This window comes from Cololabis saira, chromosome 14 (genome assembly GCF_033807715.1).
Source record: "Cololabis saira isolate AMF1-May2022 chromosome 14, fColSai1.1, whole genome shotgun sequence".
Taxonomy (NCBI): Eukaryota; Metazoa; Chordata; class Actinopteri; order Beloniformes; family Belonidae; genus Cololabis; species Cololabis saira.
In genome coordinates this window covers 28,463,678-28,485,339 of record NC_084600.1, presented here as the reverse complement: position 1 = coordinate 28,485,339, position 21,662 = coordinate 28,463,678, and the positions used below count along the sequence as shown (strand labels likewise).

The 21,662-nt window shown below is 44.1% G+C and overlaps 1 protein-coding gene across 3 annotated transcripts in view; it reads left to right on the top strand.

Annotated features, from left to right (window-relative positions):
• Positions 1-21,662, top strand: part of rabep1 (rabaptin, RAB GTPase binding effector protein 1) — a 32,947-nt gene that overhangs the window by 7,762 nt on the left and 3,523 nt on the right. For 2 of the 3 annotated variants that reach the window (XM_061740313.1, XM_061740315.1), the window contains 14 exons: positions 342-502; positions 2,186-2,305; positions 2,961-3,096; positions 3,188-3,366; positions 4,829-4,939; positions 6,987-7,445; positions 8,885-8,989; positions 9,067-9,183; positions 12,904-13,002; positions 14,137-14,277; positions 16,623-16,812; positions 19,698-19,753; positions 21,102-21,200; positions 21,280-21,396. In XM_061740313.1, coding sequence (XP_061596297.1) covers positions 342-502; positions 2,186-2,305; positions 2,961-3,096; positions 3,188-3,366; positions 4,829-4,939; positions 6,987-7,445; positions 8,885-8,989; positions 9,067-9,183; positions 12,904-13,002; positions 14,137-14,277; positions 16,623-16,812; positions 19,698-19,753; positions 21,102-21,200; positions 21,280-21,396 — 2,090 coding nt within the window. The remainder of the gene's footprint in view (positions 1-341; positions 503-2,185; positions 2,306-2,960; positions 3,097-3,187; positions 3,367-4,828; positions 4,940-6,986; positions 7,446-8,884; positions 8,990-9,066; positions 9,184-12,903; positions 13,003-14,136; positions 14,278-16,622; positions 16,813-19,697; positions 19,754-21,101; positions 21,201-21,279; positions 21,397-21,662) is intronic. The other variant, XM_061740314.1, reaches the window with a different exon arrangement.

The following is a 21,662-nucleotide window of genomic DNA, read 5'->3' as shown; positions in this document are numbered from 1 at the left end:
AATGGGATACTACAGAAGCTCCGCCTGGCTGGCGGCCACCTGCCTCTTTGGTCCCAGTTCTGTGTCCAGACTGATCGGAGGAGCTGCAGGACTAATTGATAAAGAGAGGCCGAGACAGAAACCGTCTGCAGTGTTCCTCCGATGAAAGCCAGCAGATGCATCTGCAGGAATAACTTCCTAACCGGACAAAACATCTGCAAGCGTCATGGGCTTTGAAAATAACCCGTAGTTGCAAGATTGAAATTCTTGTCAAAAACTCCTTACTTGGAGGGAAAGATTCTAAGAAAAATATGAAATGCCTCTGTAATGAGATCAGTTTTTCTGTTCCTGATGTCTCACAGACACGGTGTGCGAGTATGAGGTCCAGTTCCACCAGCGCCTGGAACAGGAGCGAGCCCAGTGGAACCAGTACCGCGAGGCAATGGAGAGGGAGATGGGCGACATGAGACGGCGGCTCACCGAGGGTCAGGAGGAGGAGAACCTGGAGGATGAAATGAAGAAAGTAAGAACATTCTTACTCTGCTGCTCTGTCGTTCGTGGCGTAGCAGGATTATTTGCTGTGTTTTCTGAGCTTGAGGAGTTACATTTTTCTCCTGATGTATCATAAGTTTTTGTGTTTTTCTTAAGTTTCCTTCCCGGATCTAGAAGGAAAAAAAAAAAAGAAAGAGAGATGAAATACCAGAGAGCAGATTGCTATGTACCGGGAGCCTGAGCCAGCTGGACCGCACACCGAGTTCTGCAGACGGAGTCCAGTATTCATAGTGGAGCTCTTGGTTTCCTTTAAAGATTTGTATCCCCCGACCCTAATCCTTGTAAAACAGCAGATTCTTTCTAGTGTCCTTTTAGTAAAGATGATAAATGGGGCTGCATGGATCTGGGAGGAATGCACATAACTTCCCTCAAACAGAGCAACACAGACCGGATCTCTGTTCGATATGGCTGCAGAGGAGAAGAAACAAACAAAGGATATCAGATCAATATTAGATCTGAGTACATGTGCCCCCCCCTCTCCCCCCCCACAACTTGATTCTGTTTGGCAAAAATCCATCGGGTCAAAGAGCAACCGGTCTCTTATGTTAAAAGGAAGTTTGATAAAGGCTCTGCAAAGTCATGTCTGCTGTCTGGTGGGATCTGAGTCATTGTTGAGAACTGGAGTAAACAGGAAGTGGCGTTGGAAAAGGGCAGTGCATTGTTCCTCATTTCAGCTTGAAGTTCATAATTAAGCATAAAAAATATTCCTTTCAGAATTTTTTTATCCAATTGAATCTCAGAACGAGTTAATTCAGCTTTTCCTTTCCACCGAGAAGCTGGACGTGTAAAATCAGCTTTCAGTTCAGTGTGTAATATTCATTTATTGCCTTATATTAATATTGTTCCTCTGATAGTTAAAAAGACAAAAAAACTTGCAGTAAACCATGTTCATGAAGACATGCTCTCTAATTAAGTTATGATAAGAAGAGCAGGTAACAAACCTTTTTTGCACTTTCATTTTATTTTTCTTGTACTTTTTTTCTGAATATTTCTTTCTTTTTTTAATTCCCTGAATGTTTTAATTACTTATTGTGAAAGTATAAAGATGTAAGCGGGCATCATCCCTGGTGCATCTTTGCCACTTTTGAAAAGTTTTTTACATTTGTCCATTATTTACATGTTTTTGCTAGAAATTGGAAAATGGAAAGATAAGTGATATTTGCCTCTTTTTTTCTTAACAATTTGAAAAAGATCCAACTGGTGGTTCTGAAATGGTTAATACGATCCCAGTGGGGAGTTACATGATCCCTCCCATCCTGGTAGCCTGATGGCTCATTAGCAGATGATTTATTGATCACTTTATAACGCAGGACATAACTAATGATATAATGATTCTTCTCAAATAGCCTGATTTGATCTGTTTATTGTCGAGGAACTGAATGCAGCCTTTCAGCAGCAGAACTAACATTGACTCCTGTCTGTCTACAAGAACATTTTCTACATACCCGGGAGGAAAAATACAAGTTGATGTTTCTGTCCGACATATTTTATCGAAGAATAAACCTACTTGTGGCTGTACAGATGAACACACATGGAAACGAGTACCATCCCAGATCCTTTTATTTTGAAAGGGACATGCTTCCTGTGGTGAAATGCAGTCTGTGCAGGACTTTGCTGTGTACATTTGTAACAAGACTGTGTGACTCTCTTAAAGGCTCAGGAGGATGCAGAGAAGCTGCGGTCAGTGGTGATGCCCATGGAGAAGGAGATCGCAGCCTTGAAGGCCAAGCTGAGCACAGCCGAGGACAGGGTGAAGGAGCTGGAGGCCTCCAAGGTCCGTTGGCTTCAAAGTACTGCTTTGCTGGGGGAGATTGATTCTTATGAGGTTAAATGGCCACCAGCACAAAGTTTTACAGCACATAAATGATGCAGGAAGTTGGTGTTAAACTCGGCCTGCCAAGATTTAAGGTAATTTAATTCATTAGGTGCACTTCATACCCGGAGGGACTTCCAGCATACAGAGATAAGAAAAGGAGGAGAGGTGGACTGAACAGGATGTAGAAATACTTCAGTTAAACCATATGTTAAAGAAAGCTAATAGAAAGGCAAACAAAAGCCCCCAAAGCATCAACTTCTATTGATGTGACCCACGACCCTCCACACTTCCAACTTCAGAATAAAACTGAAGAACAAAAGAAGCAGATTTTTATAATTGGATGGGGAGAAAAATATATTTGTCTATTTTTCTCCTTCATTTAAACGGTGTCCTTGTTGTTTGGACAGCGCTCACCTCAAACTTCTTCAGGTCAGATTTAGAAAATGAAAATCTGCTGAAATTTCTGACAAAAGCAGTTTTTTTTTGTGTGTTTTAATTTGGCCAAAATCATCAGTCTTAGTCAAAGAAGAGTGACCTGGAGCATCTGTCGGTCGGTTCCTGCATTTGTTCTGGATCTACAGCTTCAAGGGTCATTAACCACGCGTCTTTACAGGTCAAAGAGCTCAACCATGTTCTGGAAGCGGAGAAGTCATGCCGCACGGACCTGGAGATGTACGTGGCCGTGTTGAACACTCAGAAGTCCGTCCTGCAGGAAGATGCAGAGAAACTCCGGAGGGAGCTCCATGAAGGTACAGAGCTGGTTGTGAAGCTTTGTCTCCTTTGGTCTTGGCTCATGCAAATGCGCTGGTGACTCTTACAAGCCCCTCTGTTGCTTCTCAGTTTGTCACAAGCTGGAGTTGGAGCGGCAGCAGCACAATCAGCTGAAACACACGTGGCAGCGAGCCAACGACCAGTTCCTGGAGTCCCAGCGACTCCTCATGAGGGACATGCAGAGGATAGAGAGCGTGCTGTCCTCGGAGCAGCTCCGTCAGGTGGAGGAGATTAAGAAGAAGGACCAGGTGAGCCCCTCCGCATGACTCCAGAAGACTGGTTCAGTACTTTTAGTCGTTTTGCATTTGACACCGTTTATTGTTCTCCTATTAAATGAGGTTAGAGACAAATGTGTTGAACCGCTCTGAGGTAGCGACGGATCAAAATTCACTCGAGGGAGACGTGTAGAGTCCAAGGGCAAAGCTAATGTCGGCTCAGTCCCAACCTCTGACTCAAAGGGCCAAGCGAAGCCAGAAATCATACGATTAATCATCCCTGGGCTGTGGGGATGTGCGTCAGCGTAGTTCCACGTGGGCCAGTCTGGCTGGGTGACGATGCGGGCGGGAGCATTTCCAAAGTGGGAGGGCTCGGTGCTGACAGTAATCCGAGGAGGGACCGACCTCGGACCAGCTGCAGGGTGTTGGGACGCACCGAGGCTGCGTTACAATCACCAGGACCTTCACGGTTCGCTTGAATGTCTGGAGACCACGGGCCCCCTTCAGAGGAGTTTGAAGTGTTTTTTAGAGACGTGCAAAGGACCAGTTCACAGTCTAGATTAAGTTGTTTTTAAGAAATGATTGTACTGTGAGGTTGTATACAGGTTTAGGCTCTGATCTCTGTTTAGTCCTGAGAAGGTCGCTGACATCAATCAGTCATCATTTCACTTGGAGATTTTGCCTGTTGGATTTGGTTTAAGCTGCTTTATGGACCACTCACCGTGCACTTGCTGCCTGACTAACGGTGCATATTTCAATGAATCACACTAGTTTAAAAAATAAATAAATAAAACTCATGTCAAAACCACATTTAAAACCTTTGCAACATCTACTGGACTTTCCCAATCCGGGCCCTCGGGACCGGCTGCTCTGCGTGTTTGAGATGTTTCCCAGCTCCAACACACCTGGCTCAAGTTAATGTGTCATTAACAGACTTGCGCAAACCTTGATGGCGAGCTGATGTGGCAATCCAAACATCTGAATCAGGGCTATTGAAGCAGGGAAGCAATGAGAAACATGCAGGGTGGCGGGTCCTGAGGACCAGGGGTGGGAAACTTTCTGTGAATATCAGTCAGGACAGATGTAAAGTCGTTGGACGGGGCTTAGTGGAAAGCTGCCGTCGTGTAGTGAAGTGCCCCTCCGGTGAGACTTGGACCCCCATGGTTTACAGCCCCTGGGTACAAGTACGGGTCTAGGTAAAGGGGAGGGTTGTGGGTCAGCAAGGCCATCAGCATACAGAATATGATCTGCTGTGGTGACGCCTGAAGAAGAAAAGCTGAAATCAGATGTGATTTATAAAGTTTAAATCAAGTTTGTTGATGTTCAGAGCTCAAAATTAGTGTTGACCGTAAAACAACCCTAAAAAGAAAAACCTGTTTCAGTTCACGATCAGTGCTTCTTTAACTCCATAACAAAATATGCTGACTGCGAATTTAAGTGTATTACATTTGTTTGAGGGAGGATGTGATTACTTTTAATTGTTTCTTCATTCAAGGAGGAGGATGAGAAAGAGAGACTGAGCCAAGTGAAGGACCTGCAGGATGAGGACGGAGGAGACAACACCGAGCCTCTGGACGACTCGTTCCTCGGGGTGAGCATTGATGAGGTACGAGCGTCATGTGACTTGATATGTCACCACCTGGTTTGTTTTTTAAAATATCCCTTCATATTGGAAGTGATGTCCCTGTGGGTTGTTTCTCTCCGTTTTGTTTCTACTTCATCCTGAACTAGCTGACGTCTTCTACAAACTTGCTTTTGTGGTTTTTATTTGTTTTACTGACCGATCAGTCTGTTTTATGTGCAGAAACAACAAGAAATGACAGTTTCTAATGAGACATGACCACTTATTTGAACAATTATGCACTTGGAAGTAGAGGATGAGCTGGCATCAGTTTATTCCAGCACGCTAGCCAGGATTTAGACGACATTCATAAATTTGGTTAGAGAATTTTATTCGATCCTGGATGTAGGACGGGCAGTCAGATGAGGATTTATAAAGAGCAGGATGTTTCTCTGCTTTTCAGAAGGGTTTTTTCCCCAGAAACAGTTTCCCTGGTGATGGATTTCTTCTCCCAGCTGTCTGACAGCCAATAAAAGCTTTACTGTGAGCTCAGTCGCATGTCAGGTGCAGGGTTTTGGCCGGTGCATTTACCACGTCGTGAACGTGCCACAGGCACTGCAAGGTAGACTGTGAAAACTGGATAGTGTGGTTGAATGTTTTGCTACCACAGTTTGGAAAAGCACAAACCCAAAACCACAATTTGTTTTTAGAAAACAATGTTTTGTACTCCGACTGTGTATCATAGCTGCATTCCTCCCGGGGTAGCTGCCTCTGCTCTCACTCATGTGCAGACTGTTGTCTTCCTTGCCTCCTACAGCATTTCACAGTGGGACTTTCTCTGTCTTCAGGGTTGAGTAGAAAGTCTTTCCAGCATGTTCTCAGACTCCTTCAACAATCTGAGCTTGTCGGTGGTGAATTAAGTACTTTGGCTTTGCTGACGTTGTCGCTGAGTTTGAGTCTGATCAGTTAGAAACGGGCCCGGGTTGAAGACGTTCACTGCAGTGCGTTGGGACTTTTCTCTTCACACAACAGTCAATAACACAAACTTTATTTATGCAACGCTTTAAAAGTGGTTGCAAAATGATGAACACATATAAGTGTGCAGCCTTCTGTACAGACACGATTACTTTTAAGTTTTTCTGCACAACTTTGGAATAAGAAGGCTGAAAAATTAGATCAGGAGACGGGAAGAGGATATCAGAGGTATAACTGGGGGAAGGTCATGTACTTTATCTTGGCCTTTAAAGAGATAATCTGGACAAGCTTGGACAGACGTCCTGTACCAATCAAAGATGATACCAAGATTCTTGGCAGTGGATGAGAGATGGTTGAAACAGACCGATAAACTCGACAGGAGAGTTGATAGAAGAAGATATAACCTCCAGGTTTCTTTTAGTCTGCAAGGAAATGGCTTTAAAACGGATTCTGAGAGCATACAAGTTGTTGATTCTGGCTGTTTAAAAGTAGTAAGTTCTCAAGCAATTTCTCAATTGTGTTAAAAATGGTCAAAATGGGCATATAATTTCCGAAATGAAAGCATGTAGATGGAGGCTCAACATTTATAATTGTTGTTCTTTTTAGAGCCAGGGATTGCGCTAAAGAGGTTGTGGTGTGGAGTTGAGTTGACGATGTCACATGCAACATCATCAGGTCACAGCGCGGAAGTCTCTCGGTAGGAAACACGACTGAATCAGTCGGGGGTTCAGCATCTGAGCTGCAGAGACGCTCTTTCACTGCCACAAAGGCTGCAGTACCTCCCCCCTTTTAATCCTGCGGCTGTGTCAAAATCTGGACCGCCTCTGAAGTGTTTCCATCGTGTCTTCATCAGTTTGCGTGTCTGCGATCTCACATTTGGTTTAAAGTTCCTACTCCTCACTCTTCCTCTTCCTCCTGACTTATTCCCTCAACTTACCCTCCTCGACTTATCTTAATTTGGGTCTTACGCTTGTTCTTATGTGGGCTTTGTAAACAACCTACCACTCATGCAGCGGCCATTTTTAGCAGAAGTCATTTCAGCAGCACAATAAGCACTTTGTATACTTTTCCACAGGACGCTGACTAGTTTTCTTTGTTTTTTTCCTCCCTCCTTCAGTCTCATGCCAATCACAGTGCCCACGGGTCGATGCTCTCGTTAGACACTGATGTGGTGGCGGGAGGCCCGGCGGATCCCTACAGGGACAACCTGCGCAGAGTGCAGTCCACAGACAGCCTCGGCTCCTCGCTGTCTGCTCAGCAGCTTAGCGGGCACAACCACAAAGCCAAGTCGGCCAGCAACTTGGACGAGTCGGACTTTGGGCCCCTGGTGGGGGCCGACTGCGGCGTAACAGACAGTAGTTTCGGCGACACTTCGTCCATCAGCTCCATCAAGCTGACGGCAGGACACTTCCTGCTGACTAAAGATCAGGAGAAGGCAATCAAAGCTATGACGCCTGAGCAGGAGGAAACGGCGTCGCTGCTGTCCAGCATCTCTCACGCCCCTGACACCGCGTACTTGCCGCCTGCAGGATACCGACTCGTCAGTGACTCCGAGTGGAACCTGCTGCAGCAGGAGGTGAGTCACGCCGTCGTGTTGACTGGAGCCTCAGGATCCTGAACACTGTGCAAAATATGGTGCATGCATTCAGATCTACTACAAAATATGACGGAGACCTAAAGTTTTTTTTGTTTTTTTTTGTCTTATGTTGAGTTTCTCATCATTTTTAACAACGACACCTTGATATATTTATAGATCAAAATAAAGAAATCACATGCAGCTATTCCTGTATGTAGAATTGGTAGACAAAGGTAACTAAACTAAATCTAATACTTAATTCAGCTCCAAAAGGGACTTGCTGACCTGAACATGAGAATACATCTAGAAAGAGTTGAGTCATCTTTTATTCGTGTGTCAGATTGGAGCGTTAAACACAACGTGAGAACAGTTTCCCAAACAAACAGCTCTAAAGTAGCACGAGTGAGGAAACGAATGTCGAGTTATGAACTTCAAATGATGGTGATAAAAACTGCAGAGTCGTCAAACAACTGGGAAGCAAAAAACACGGGTTTCCCACTGATGACGAGGCCAAAAAGGCTGCTATAAAATCGCTGACAGTAGTATTTAAAAAAAAAAAAAAAAAAAAAGTCCAAAACACACAGCTACTTGAGTGTGGGAGGGATGCGAGTATGGGCCGGAAAAAGAAGAAATAGAAAAGCCATGACATGCTGCAGAGACGGTCGTGCCAGAGGCTTGTCCGGTAGATCCAGGGGTTCGTCTGAACGGGGGCCACATTTTTCAGTCTTAACATCTATAGTCGGGTGTGTTATACGCAACCAGTCGCACCTTGTTCAAACGCTATGTAATGTCATTTAAAAAAAAGGCAAAGCTTTGACAATGAAAGTCATCCATCCATCCATCCATCCATCCATCCATGTCTTGTCCAATTCTTAACAAGGTCCTGTCCTTTTTCTGTACTATGTCCTTAACTTATAGATGAAAACTAAGACCCAGATCAAAGGAGGAAAAACTAACTAAAAAACAATCCTCAATAAGACGAGACAAGATTTTTTTTCTTTTTTTAAAGATGTGTCCTGAAAGGAAACTATTGTGCGGTCAGTTGTCTGCTTCACGCGCTGTGAATCAGTCTTTATGCTCTGATTGGGTGATGGACGTCTGCCTGCTCTCTCTGTTAAACCTCTCACTCAGCTTCAGGGGAAACGCTGGTTAAACTCTGAAGACACTGTATTTAACAGAGGGGCGGTGGGCAGACATGGGGCTTTTAAACGTTAAACGTGCACCGTTAACATACCCAAGTCAAGCTGATATTCATCCTGGTGGGAAGAAGAAAATACTGGCGTTACTGGTAATTCTGCAAAATACCTGGTAATGAAGAAAATGATACAGTCAGTCTAAATTTACTTGTGTTGCAAAACAAGCGTTTTCCTCTCTGTTATTCTTGTTTTGTTGCAGTGTCAGTAGATGATGATCATCGGTTGTATTTGTGTGTTAATCAGGTGAAGAATGCGGGCAGGAAGCTCGGCCGACGCTGTGACATGTGCTCCAACTATGAGAAGCAGTTGCAGGCCATCCAGGGGCAGGAGGCCGAGACACGAGACCAGGTTTGTGTCTCTCCTCTTTAGATGCATCTTTAAATCATGTCCATGTGTGAGACAGCATCTCTGCCGTCGTCCTCCAGGTGAAGAAGCTGCAGGTCATGCTCCGACAGGCCAACGATCAGCTGGAAAGGACCATGTCGGAAAAACAGAACTTGGAAGACTCGGTCAAAGCAGGAAGTGAGGAAACCGCTGCTGAGGTCTGTATCTGTGGATGAAAACCATGTTGCATGTGTTTTTTGTCAGGTTCATAGTTTAGTTGTTGGCAATGTGGGTGAAAGACTCAAAGCATGACATTTCTTTTTCACTCTGTTTAAAAATACGGCAACCCCGGTTTGTTTGTAGCTTAGCAACAGCAGAGCTGATGATGTCACACTGTACCAGCTGTTGACGGGAGGGAAAGTGCCGCTACAGTAACTCTGGGGAACTTTCGGTGGATAACAAGGACGGAGACTCGCAGCGAACGGTTCAGTGTCCGGCTGCAGATGTTTCACAGCAGTTTCCTGGATTACGCCATCTGTTGTCGACAAGCGTCCTTGCTTTTCCCTCTTTCCCGCATCGGCTGAAGGCCGGGCAGAGAGGCGCTGTAGTCGGGGACAAGCTCCTGCAGCCATGTCCCGGTGAAGCGCACCATACTGCACCGATGAAACCTCAGATTTGTCCTCGGCAGCTCGTCCATCTTACTGAAGTGCAGGTGTAAACGTCCTCTTCTTATTGCTCTGCCGTGCTCCTGCTCCACATTCACGATGTCTCCTCTTTGGGATCTCGGTCTGGGTTTAACTTGGCTCCTCGACCAGCTGCCCCTGCTTCGAAACAAATAGTTTGTTGCTATGGTTACTCATCATAAAGGGTGGTGAAGTAACAAAGGAAATCCTTTAAGCAGCACAGCAACAAAACTGGCATGAAAAATAATTCAGTTACATTAATGAAGAGACTTAGTTAAAAAAATTAAAATAAAAAAGGAAAGAAGCGCGTAAGACTTGAACGAGGTCCTTACTTCGATCCTTACTTAATGAGTGAGGATCTACTACCAAAACCCTCCAGCAGTCATCACGGCACACAACCCTCTCTGAAATCGTACAGTGGATGTATTCAGTAATACTTATTAACAATCAGTGGTTCTCGGGTTAATGAACTCTAGTATCCCCCCCAGGGCCTCAACACGGCCCTGCTGCCGAGAAGTCGGTCTGTCCCGCCGTTCCCTGAAGCAGAGGGCGTCCTCCCACAATGCTCTACAAGGAACAGGAATAGTGATGATGCAAGACGTGGAGTTGAAGCAAGCGTAGGAGGTTAAAAAAGTTTGACTGCAAACCAATGAGGAGAAAAGCTGAAAGAGAGGTTTACATGACGGTGGTGAAAGCAACTCTGCTATACGGCTCGGAGACGGCAAGGAACAGACGGGAAGCACAGCTGGAAGTGGCAGAGCTGAAGATTTGAGGGTTTTCTCTGGTAATGATGAGGATGACTGAGCGCCTCAGAGGGACAGCCAGGGTTACGTCTCGGAGATGAAATAAGGGAGGCTGGGTTAAGATGATTTGGTTGCTGTGACGGGGGAGCGACACTGAGGACAGAATAAAATGAAGAGGATGTGCTGTGGTGACCCCCTAAAGGTATAGATGGAAACCAGAAGAAGTAAATTCTGGAGATGAGGACTGTCGGTTCTGGTTAGGCACCACCTTGCAGCCAGCTTATCAACATGCTTTATGAGTATGAGCACAGGACTTTTGTTAGGTCAAGTCTGGCTCTGGGATACCGGCGGCACAACATGTGTCCTGTAGGGCGTGGCATCCCTGGATACAGCTGTCTTCGGTCTGGAGCTCTGAGCCGTCGCGGGGCGGCTCGCCCGCGTCAGTCATGGTTCCATCTGTTCCTCCTGATGGTTGCTGAGCCTCTTTTGTCAACTACGTGCCGTTTGCCTGGTCGGCAGGTTTTCTTTTTCTTTCTCGCTGTCTCATGAATCAAGTTTTGAATGACTGCAAAGCTGACTGCATGGGTGATGGCTGGTTTTACTCTCAAAGTTTTGTCCTCCCCTGTCCAGGATAGGACAGTGTCCTCCTATAAAACAGCATCCCTGATGTCTGAGGTGCAGGTGGACCCCTGAGTCTCCACCTCAGGACCCGGCTCTCCTGCACTGAGAAGCGTGTGTGGTGGTTTTTCTCCAACATAGGGACTTTGCTCGTCTTGCTGCGTAAACGATGCAGCTCTGAGTCTGTTTGGGGGGGTTGTTGTTTTTGCTCTCCGCTCAGCGTGAAGATGCTTTTACCTCTCTGTAATGTCGCACACGTTTGTTAAAGCCAAAGACGGGGACTCTGGACTAGAATTAGCAGATTTGTGTGATGCTGAATGATTACGGTTGTGTGATCTGGAGACGAGGAAATGGAAAAAAGTCTCTACGCTATGTGACTTTATACTCAGCAGGTCATTTTACATGGTGCATGTAAAACGGCCGCCCAAGACAGAGAGAGAGAAAAGAGGCTTTAAAGGGAAAGTGATTTTTTTTTTTCTTCTCTTCTTTCTAACTCCAATCATTAGGAAGGAAACTGTATGTAACCAGCAGCCATGCTGGAGACTATGCGGACACATGGATGTGGCCCATATGCATATTTTCTGGTCTTGCCAGAAGATAATAGGATATTGGGATGAAATATGGCGGGGTTTAAGAAAAATAATAGGATACGAGATTCCCAAATCTTGTAAGATACTTTATTTGGGAAATTTGACACAAGATATAATACAAAAAGAGGATGAATATCTTGTTAAAGTTCCTCTATCGGCAAGTAAAAAAAGCAATAACAAGGTTATGGTATAAAGCAGAACTACCGACCGTGGGGCAGTGGCTGAACACTGTGGAAGAAATATTTGTAATGGAAAAAATGACATCTAAACTACGATTACAAGAGACACAATTTCAGGAAAAATTGGAAAAATGGACGGTTATAGAGCACAGCAATAGGACACCACCATCACCACTGGACAATAAGAAGATTGATATGAGAATAATTGCTTTGTGAAGTATGTTAAACCTGGTACTGTAATTTTTGATGGAATTTTCATAAAAAAATAAGTTTAAAAAAAATAAAGGGAAAGTTAGAGGTAGTTATGGAGATGAGACGGGGCTGAAGGATGAGTTGCAGCTCCGAGCAAGTCGGTTCACCCCTGAAACAATCAGCATCCTCCACATCCTCAGCATCCTGCAACAGCAAAGCAAAGGAACAGAGGAATAGAAAATGAAAATAAATGTTTTACAATGAAACTGCATCCCTTCAGGAGTTGTTGTGAAGGGGAAAATGAAGGAAACTGGTTGTGCATTTTAACGTGGTAGTTTTGCACATTAACTTGACTGCAAGGCAGCTTCGACTGGCCGTCCAATGATCTGTTGTTTTTGGCTCATCGTCGTGTCTTGGTTCACGCCACGAGATTGCTGCCTTCTTGGGTCCTCGGTGACGCATCAACAGTGCTGCTGGCGTTTTCAAATGCGGGAAACTGTTCCAATGTGCATAACTGTAGAGGAAATGCTAAAGCACACCAACATGCTCACAGGTATCGTGAGCCCTTCAAAATCAAGCAACTGCATCCTTGTGGAGCCTTTGTTTTTGACAGGAATAAGAAAATACTAATGTGATTCTGAAGTGCAACAAAGTGCAGCGCATTAGTTCCCGGGGGATGCTGGGTAAACTATATGACACAGTCACATGGGCCAGGTTTTAAAATGTGTGAAATTGCGTCCTGCTTTGTATACCGGTATGTCTGCCGAACTGAGCTCCTTGTCTGCAGCTGCTTTAACCCTGGAAGTGTCCCGTCAGCTGCAGTGTGTAAAATTACTATTTTATATCCCCAGGATCAGCTCAAGATGTAATTATTTATCTTTCATATGAAGCGTGTTGAATGCCGTCGTCATTTTGTTTCCCCCTGTGTCGTAGGTGTCTGCCCTCATGCAGAGAGTCCAGGAGTCAGAAACGCTGCTCAGCACACTACAGCAGGCCTTCGGTGACGCGAAGAGGAGCACACAGGAGCAGATGGTGAGCAGAACTTCTTAGTACCGCATCGCCTGTTCCTGCCAGATGTGTCTGACTCTTTAGTTTCTACTAATGTTGCAGAGACTCGTGTCAGCGCTGGGACAGCCGCAGTCCTTTGAATAAGCACATCAGTTTGTCTTTCTGGCAGCAAACGCCTGCTCACTTGAAGCTGATCTGATGCTCCTGGGTACCGAGTGTTTGTGATTTACTTTCATCTGCTTCTATGACGGGAACATTGCTGTTCCTCACAACCACCAGCGTTTGCGCAATGATTTTATTTTTTTATTTCATTTATCTGTTATGAAACTGTACATCTAAGTAAGATTACCAGTTGTGAAGTTACCCCACATCTGTTCGGTGAATACCCCGAAATGCAAAGATTTGAAAATATCCTGAAACTTAACGTCAAAACCTGTGCATCTACAAAGAACAAAATAAACTTTTCTTGTCAAAGGAACTTTGCACCTCCTCGCTGTCCCACTTTCTTTTATATCAGGGGTAGGCAATTCCGGTCCTCGAGGGCCGGTGTCCTGCATGTCTTAGATGTTACCCTGCTTCAGCACACCGTGATAAAAGTACCTGTGTCATTAACAGAATTGTGCAGCCCTGGATGACAAGCTGATGACGATTAATTAGAATCAGGTGTGTTAAAGCAGGGAAACATCTAAAACATGCAGGACACCGGCCCTCGAGGACCGGAATTGCCTACCCCTGTTTTATATCATTAACCTAAAAGATAAAGGCAAAAAAATGTCAAAGTATCTTCTAAAAATATAACAAGTTTCATATCTGGGATTGGTTTATCTCCCTCAATAAATCATCAAACGTTGGTCTCTTACGGAAACGGACGTGTATCTTTTGTGACGGACCTCTCTGCATTACTGAAGTGAGGAAGTACACGAGACATTTCAGTAATAGATATGCTACTCTCAGCCGTGTTGACTCATGCTTCAATGTTATTTTAAGGAATTTGCAAACAATTTTAATTTTTTTTTATTTTGGGAAGTGGGAATTCCTAAACCTGATGGATCTCTGAGTAACAACCATCAGAATAGCAACACTGCGGGGGGACGACAGCAAAACTGTCTGGAGGTTCTGTGGTTCATATAAAACCTTTATTCTGCTCGTTGGTTTCAGGTGGTGCTGGTGAAGTCGAGGGAGCAGGTGGCAGACGAACTGAGCCGCCTACAGAGAGACAACGAGAGCCTGCAGGGAAAACACCGGCTGCACGTCGAACTGCAACAACAAGAGGATTTCCAGATGCCCTTTACCGTGCAGGTACGTGGAGGGGGAATCATCATCAGAAAAGTGTTTATGGACTTTTGGTGACCCTAGTCTACATTTACATTTGTACATTTTGTTTTTTCTCAATATCGGACAAATGCAAAATAAATCTGAATTCTGAGTTAGTCATAAGACAGAAACACGAACAGGTTTCCAAATCCCTCAACGCTGAGTGGGTTGTGAAGTTACACACTTATGGATTGGCCCTGATGGCTCTGTGGGTTGAGCGGGCGCCATTTACAGACAGTTCATTAGCTGGAAAGTTAACATCCTGCTTACACATGTAAACAACTTTAAGTCGCCATGGTTACTCATTATAACCAGCATTAAAAAGTGCCAGAATTACCAGTAGAAATTCTGGAGGAAGAACAGGATTCAAACCAGAATGGAAAAAGGTTTCAATGGAGGAAAGCTGCCAATCAAAGGGCAAACATGGCCAGTATACGTCTTTTAAAATAATTCTCAGGGGATCTCAAAGCCTTCGTATAAACTTGTAATCCAACCCAGCAGGCAGCGCTTGGCAGCGCTCCTGATGGGGCCCGAGATCACGCTGAGGACAGAGCGAAACCGGACCACGGCGCACACAAATGACACGTTTCTCCAAACTTGCTTTGCTATTCAGCTAAAGTTAGCCTCAAATATCCCTGTTCTGGATTATTGTGCGCTGAAATCAGAATATTCGGATCAGTTGGATGAATGTGAACTCAGCAATGTTTCCATGGTAACAGATCCAGCTGCTCTGCAAAGAATCTCTTAGACAGGACTTGTTTGTTTTCACTCCAAATGTGTGAAATGATGCAGAACTGTTACTCATCTACTGACTGGTGGAGCCAAACAACAACAAAGGAAGAAAACATGGCTATAACATGGTAATTGATTAATGGGAGGAAAGCGTTTTAGTAGATGGCACCAAGCTTCTAGAGATATGCAAGAGTGGCGGCGTGAGCCTTTAGCAAAAATGTCCCTGACATCCGTGGATAATAACTCACCTGTCACTGTGGTGTCCTCCTTGATGCCACGGAGAGGGGGGGATGTGTTGATGGAGGATGTTCCCTGCAGTGATTCAGTCAGCCTCCACCGTACGAGCTGCTGCTTCGCCTGCACATATTCAGTGATTAATGCCAACACTCGTCGTCTTGAGCCATCGCTGTGAAAATATGTTAGGCCTTTTTTTTTTTTAATCTGCTTACAACCGTGCGCTGTCCTCCCAACAAACTTCCCTCTCCTCCCACGCGGTTTCCTTTCGCAGATTTATGTTCCTACTGTTACAAGAGTGGGCTCATGTTCTGGTGGAGGTGGAGAAGCGCTGATTTTCAACTCACGACTGATCACATTAGTCATCGTATGCTGATAAAAAAATGTAAGATGCTGCATATATCAAAAAGGTTTTGCAACCTACCTAATGATTGAATTGGGTGTTGATATTATCTTTTTAACTTCTTGTTTTGAAGTTGCATCATTAAAACATGAAGAATGTCTCACCTTGTAAAAATGTCTGTAATCAGAAACATCTGCGGCCGTCGGCTCGACCGTTTTCTGACTCCCAGCTGTGACTTGCATGTAACGCTCCTGCTCTCTTCTTTCATTCCCAGCCTGTCAGTCCAAAAGCAGGGCGTTAATAGATCAACTACACGTTTATAATGATTTAAGACTGACTGAGCAGTGGCATGTCCAGGATATCTTAGAGAGGGACAACAAGAAGGCGATGTGCACACGTTCCCTCCCTTGTTCAAACACTGTGATCTATGTAAAACAAAAGTCGAGCTGTTTTATTAGTTCTTACTGTGCAAAGATGAAATACTTTCAAACACACTCATCACAGCACAAGAAAAAGCATAGATGAGCTTTAGATTTATTGGCTACGGTGAAAAGCACGTATACGGGACTTTAAACCAACAGCCAGCTGTTGCTTCTCGTTTTAATGTCGGTCAGGTTTGAGTTGAGTGACTTTCCTGACAACCAATGAGGGGATTTGTGGCGTACTGCTGCGAAACACTGGAAGTACATAAAAATATATATGTTAAAAGGTTCCAGTCCTTCTCTTAACGAGCGTAGTTTAAAACCTTCTTCTACGCCTCCTCCTTCTTATGTGACACATTAGTGCCACTAGCTGGTTGGGCTTGGAGTTGCCCCCATATCCCTCATCTGATGGACGGCAGACGCTGTGAATACAAACGATGAGATGCCACAGAAATTCTGCAGGTGTTTGTGTGCATGAGAACGTATGAAGCAGTGGTACAACTTGAATCCCTCTGTTTTCTTCTTCGTGTTGCCCAGTTCTGCTGCATGACGACGTTTAGCTACTCGGGTTCCTGCTAAGTTGTGCGATTCTCCTCCAGGAGCTGCAAGGCCTCGTGTCACGGTTGCGCGAGGACCTGGTGGCGCTGCGGACATCGGCGGATCACATGGAGGAGAAACTGAAGGCGGAGATCCTGTTCCTGAAGGAGCAACTCCAGGCGGAGCAGTGCCTGAAGGAGAACCTGGAGGACACCCTCCAGCTGGAGATAGAGGGCTGCAAGGAGGAAATAGGTGAGAATCGGGGTTGCTGACTGAAACGGGCGACTTAGATCGTCGATGGATCAGTGATTAGCTAATAGGGTAAAGAGTGGGTGTGTCTCCACTATCTTTATTGATTTGCTGGACATTTTCAAATTCTCTTCTGTTTCTGCTTTTGTTTTCTTCTGTTGATCACTGTCTTACAGACATCTTGGAAGGTATGGAAACACTTTAACAACTTTAACTGCCTGTGTGTGTGTGTTATTAGCCATTAGACTAACAATTATAGTGATAAAACATAGAGCTTTTATTTATTCATTCATTGTTTACTTCCTCACCCTTTTGAACAGAATTTAGAAGAATCACCGTAGTGTTTTCTGTCCCAGTGTGCAGACTGGTCAAAATGTGTTTAATTTGACTCTAGGTCTGATTTCATGAGACCTAGACTAGAGTTTCTCTAGAGTTTCATGTTCGTCTCACTGACAAGTAACCCTGCTATACAGCTCAGGAGGGGGTTTGATAGCCTTTTAATTCAATTTAAATTCTAGATGCTTTCAAATCCCTTATCAGCTCTTATTTAGATAGTTCAACAGGTGTTAAGCTCTTATTTTGAAATTCAACGTGTTTTTTTTATTGCCTGTAAAATGAGCATTTAAATAAACCTGCTGGTTTAGTGTTGTAATTTGTTGGAGAGAAATCAAAACCCTTTAGAAATGCTGTCCAAGTGCCGAAAAAACAGACTGTTGCAGTCGTGCAGCATTTCAGCGTTTTCTTGAATTCCTTTCAGAATTTATAAGCACTAGAAACTTTTAAAAAGCAGTTTGGCCTCTGGTGGTTCTCTGACGAAGCCATAAATCTGGGTTTTGACTCGCTGTAATCTCCTCATAATGACGGATGAGCTCAAAGTGGCAATAAAGTGCCCTGGAAACGGTGTGATGGTGTTTCATCTGTGCTGCTCGGCAACCCGGGCAGAAGGGAAGTTTGAGAATTTGATGAAGACGAACTGAAGCACTTTCAGAAATGAGCTCACACAGCTGTTGTGGGAATATTTGGATGATGATGATGACGACAGCTAATTTGACCGATTCATCTTTTTCACTGTATATTTTTTTAATTGTGAAACTTTTTTCCTGGCACTTGTCCCTGGTTCTGGACTGTTAGGAATCCCACTAAACAGAAGTTTTTGAGATGAGTCTTTAAAAACGGATGAAATGGATTCACTATGACGCCCGGGGTTTACACCGTGTGACGGCCACCAGCCTGCCGTGGCGTTAGCGCAGCCTGTCTTCAGCCGTGCAAAAGTATATGTTCTGAGTCGGAGGTTTCCTAAAACCATGTTCTCTTGTTCTCTGGATGTTCTCACGATGACAGACTTGATGAGGGATTTGTAGGTTAAAAGCATTAAATATTGATGTTTTGCCACCTTGGAAGCAGCTATCAGAACCTGTCCTGGTGTTTTCTTTAATAAACTTGTGTGTGTGTGTGTGGGGGGGGGGGGGGGTAGTAGTACCTACGGAAGCAGAGACCGCTGCCTCTGGATAGACGTACAGCGAATCAGAGACAGCAGCTGTTATTGGGGCAGCTGATCAATACCGATATTCAGAACGTATAATGAACCTACTCTTTCCCATGTCAGTCATTTCCTTTTTCATTTTTTGGGGAAAAAATCTGTTATTACTATATATATATATATATATATATATATATATATATATATATATATATATATATATATATATATATATATATATATATAATGATATAAATAATTAAATAACTCTTTATCATTCATAATTAGTTAATATAAAAGGTGGCAGCGCTTGGCTCCAGCAGCTGTCTTGGTTGTTTTTGAAGAGCGGCCCGGGGGCGGTCCTTTAGCAGTCATCACTTTAATCCTACTTATGCCTGTTCATGTTTGGCTCGGTGCATTCTGTACCAGTGGAAATGGCTGTGAATGGGTGATGTACCCGACTTATCTCCCGAAAGCTAGTGATTTGATCCAATTTCAGATTAAAACCAAAATCTTTTTATTTAAAAGACACTTTTGCTTGATTGATGTTTTAACTAATTGATCACCGTTCTGGTATGTGATGAGATATTTGTATTCTAATCACTTATGTGATGTTCTAGTTCTGACTGAAACCATTCTTTATAATTTAAAGCAAATCTTTTTTTTATTGACTTAGTATCTATTGAAATTAAAACCTCCCCCAATTTTGTCTTTCGCGGTTTTTAGGTAACTTTTTTGTGTCGCTAAGAATACATTGGGTAATTTTATGTTTTGCTTTATTATTTGTATTTATTTATTTATTATATAAAACTTCTTTTTCACTCTTTAATTCCCATGAAACATCTGTCTTTACGGGTTTAAATCAAGGCTGCACCAAAACGTCTAACGTCGGTTACAACTTCTGTTTCTTCAGTAATTAGTTGAAGTTATTGTGTCTTTTGCCTGAATCTTTGTTCCTTTTTAAAGCAGCGAGTTTAAAGTATTTACTGCTACTTTATTAACATAATTCACATTGCTTCAAATAAAGTACCTGTTGAATAACAGATAAAAATCTAAAGAAGATTAGAATTTATTTTAACAAATGGCATACTGGTCTTTTTTGTTGTAATGTTTAGTGATTTAAGAAGCCTGTCTTTAAATATCTCTCTAAACAAGGCTGGTACCAGTTGTCTTGTCTTTTAAAGTCCCCGGTGCCGGAGTCATTAAGAGCTGCAGTATTTTATGTCTCATGCTGGTTGTTTAGATCCGTTACTGCGTTTAACACGAGCCCACGGTGTCTGTATGCAAAGCAGCTTTGTTGCATTATTCATGACTTGCAAGGATCAAGTAATGATTCCAGGGAGAATATCAAAGCGTTGAGACTCAGACGAGCGCTGTGTGATCCTCTAATGATGTTTCCTTCCCCCAGCGTCGTTCTCCAGCCTGAAGACGGAGCTGGATCGGATAAAAGCGGAGAAGGAACAGGTACGCGCTGGCTAGCGTCTCGGAGAGGATGATGTGTTTTTAAATGATGTGCTGTATGTAACCAGAGCGCTGCACATTTAGGCTTCTGAGAAATCTTCACGTGGAAATGGAAAGCCACGCATTTCCTCCTAATCAATAAAGCTGCACCGATCAATATGTGGATCAAATTTCTGAAATGTAAAAGGGTCAATTGAAGAGGTGAAATTCCCTTGTTTTAATGCAGCGGATCACTCTCACGGCTCTGCTGACGGCAGCTGTTCTCCGTGTAACCGAGTCTCAGCGAGGCCTAAACACTTTTTACAAGAATCTGTCCCCGAGAATTTGGATTTATGAGCTTTCACAAGTATTTACAAAGGCTGACCATCATTGGACACCTGGAGTGTGTTAATGCTGAAAGAAAAGAAGTAAAATCCTTTTAGAATGTCTTTGAGACACAATTGTGAAGTTGAGGCAAAACTCTCAAACCACTACAATATTTAGCAGAATGTCCTGCGGCGCGTACGCTTGTGGAGGAAGCCACGCCCGTGTCCAACTCTTGCCTTTGAAGTATCAGGACAGCATAATTTAAATGCAGAAAAAATTAAACAAATCATAGCCAAAACTATTGACATTAGTTCATGGGGCGGTCCCTCCCAGACCACATTATTCTGCAGGGACGGCCGCTCGCGGGCAGATTTGCAAGGACACCTTTGGTGTTACGGGGCGATTTTGGTTCTTACGCAACGTTACCTCCATTTGACCTCAGTCCTCTCCGCAGCGTTTCAGTCCGGTCGAGGGCCAACAGTCTCATTTCCAGCGGTTCTGATGGTACATGGACCAGTAATCAGGTTTGCCCTTTGCTTCAGCTGCGTTTTACCAACACTTGTAATTACATCTTCTTGTAAAGTTAAACCGTCCCTCCATCCAGTACGGTCCGGTATCTAAACCATCCTTATCCCATAAAGGGCTGGAGGAAGAGGTCACCAGTCCACAACAAAGACGCAGACAGCCAATCACAGCCTACTGAGACCTGTTTAAACCAGTTTCACCCACAGGCACATGTCTGAACCGTGGGAGGTTTCACACAAACGGCGCCCAGCCACCAGCACACATGTTGTCTATCAGAAAAATGCGGTGCATTATATAGCAAACGGGCTGAGTCTGATTTCCTTTGACAGGAGAGTGAATATTTAAACAATTATGTTACTAAAATATGTAAATAACGACGGCTAATTCGTGACACTGTCACAGCAGACGCTGGCCAGGCCAGAATACGCCGTCTGGAGCCTGCAACAACAACTCTGCCCGTCAGCGGTGGGGACAACAAACCGAGCTGTGTCATAACGTACGTGTTGTGTCGTTGGTGTAGTTGCAGAGCAGTTTTGCTGAGAAGACCGCGGCGCTGGCGAGCATCCAGAGCCAGAGGCTCAGCCTGGAGCAGCACCTCAAGGAGCTCAGCGCTGCAAAGGTCTGTGAGGGACATTTGTAATGTTTCAGTGTTATAAAAGCCACATATACGTCCTTATTTGTGTGTGTTTTTACTTTAGAGTGCACTAGAAAGTCAGGTCCTGGATGAACGAGACAAAGCCCAGCGGCTGCAAACGGAGCTGGATGTCAGCGAGCAGGTCCAGAAGGACTTTGTCAAACTTTCTCAGACGCTTCAGGTGAGCAGGAAACAGCAGTTTACGTGCACATAAAGGACTGATGAACAGCTGCAATGTAGAAGATAGAAAATAGAAGACCTAGGCTGCACACTCTAACCTACACAGAGTTTCTGCACCGCGGCCGATACGAGCAGCACTCAAAAGTTGCACAATGTGGAAGCTTTAAATAAATGTGGCGTCATGATATCTTAGTCTGTTTGTTTGTTTTGGTCCCGTGGTGACTTTTAGGCTTTTCCAAGTCCGAATCTTGGACTTTTTTCGGTCAT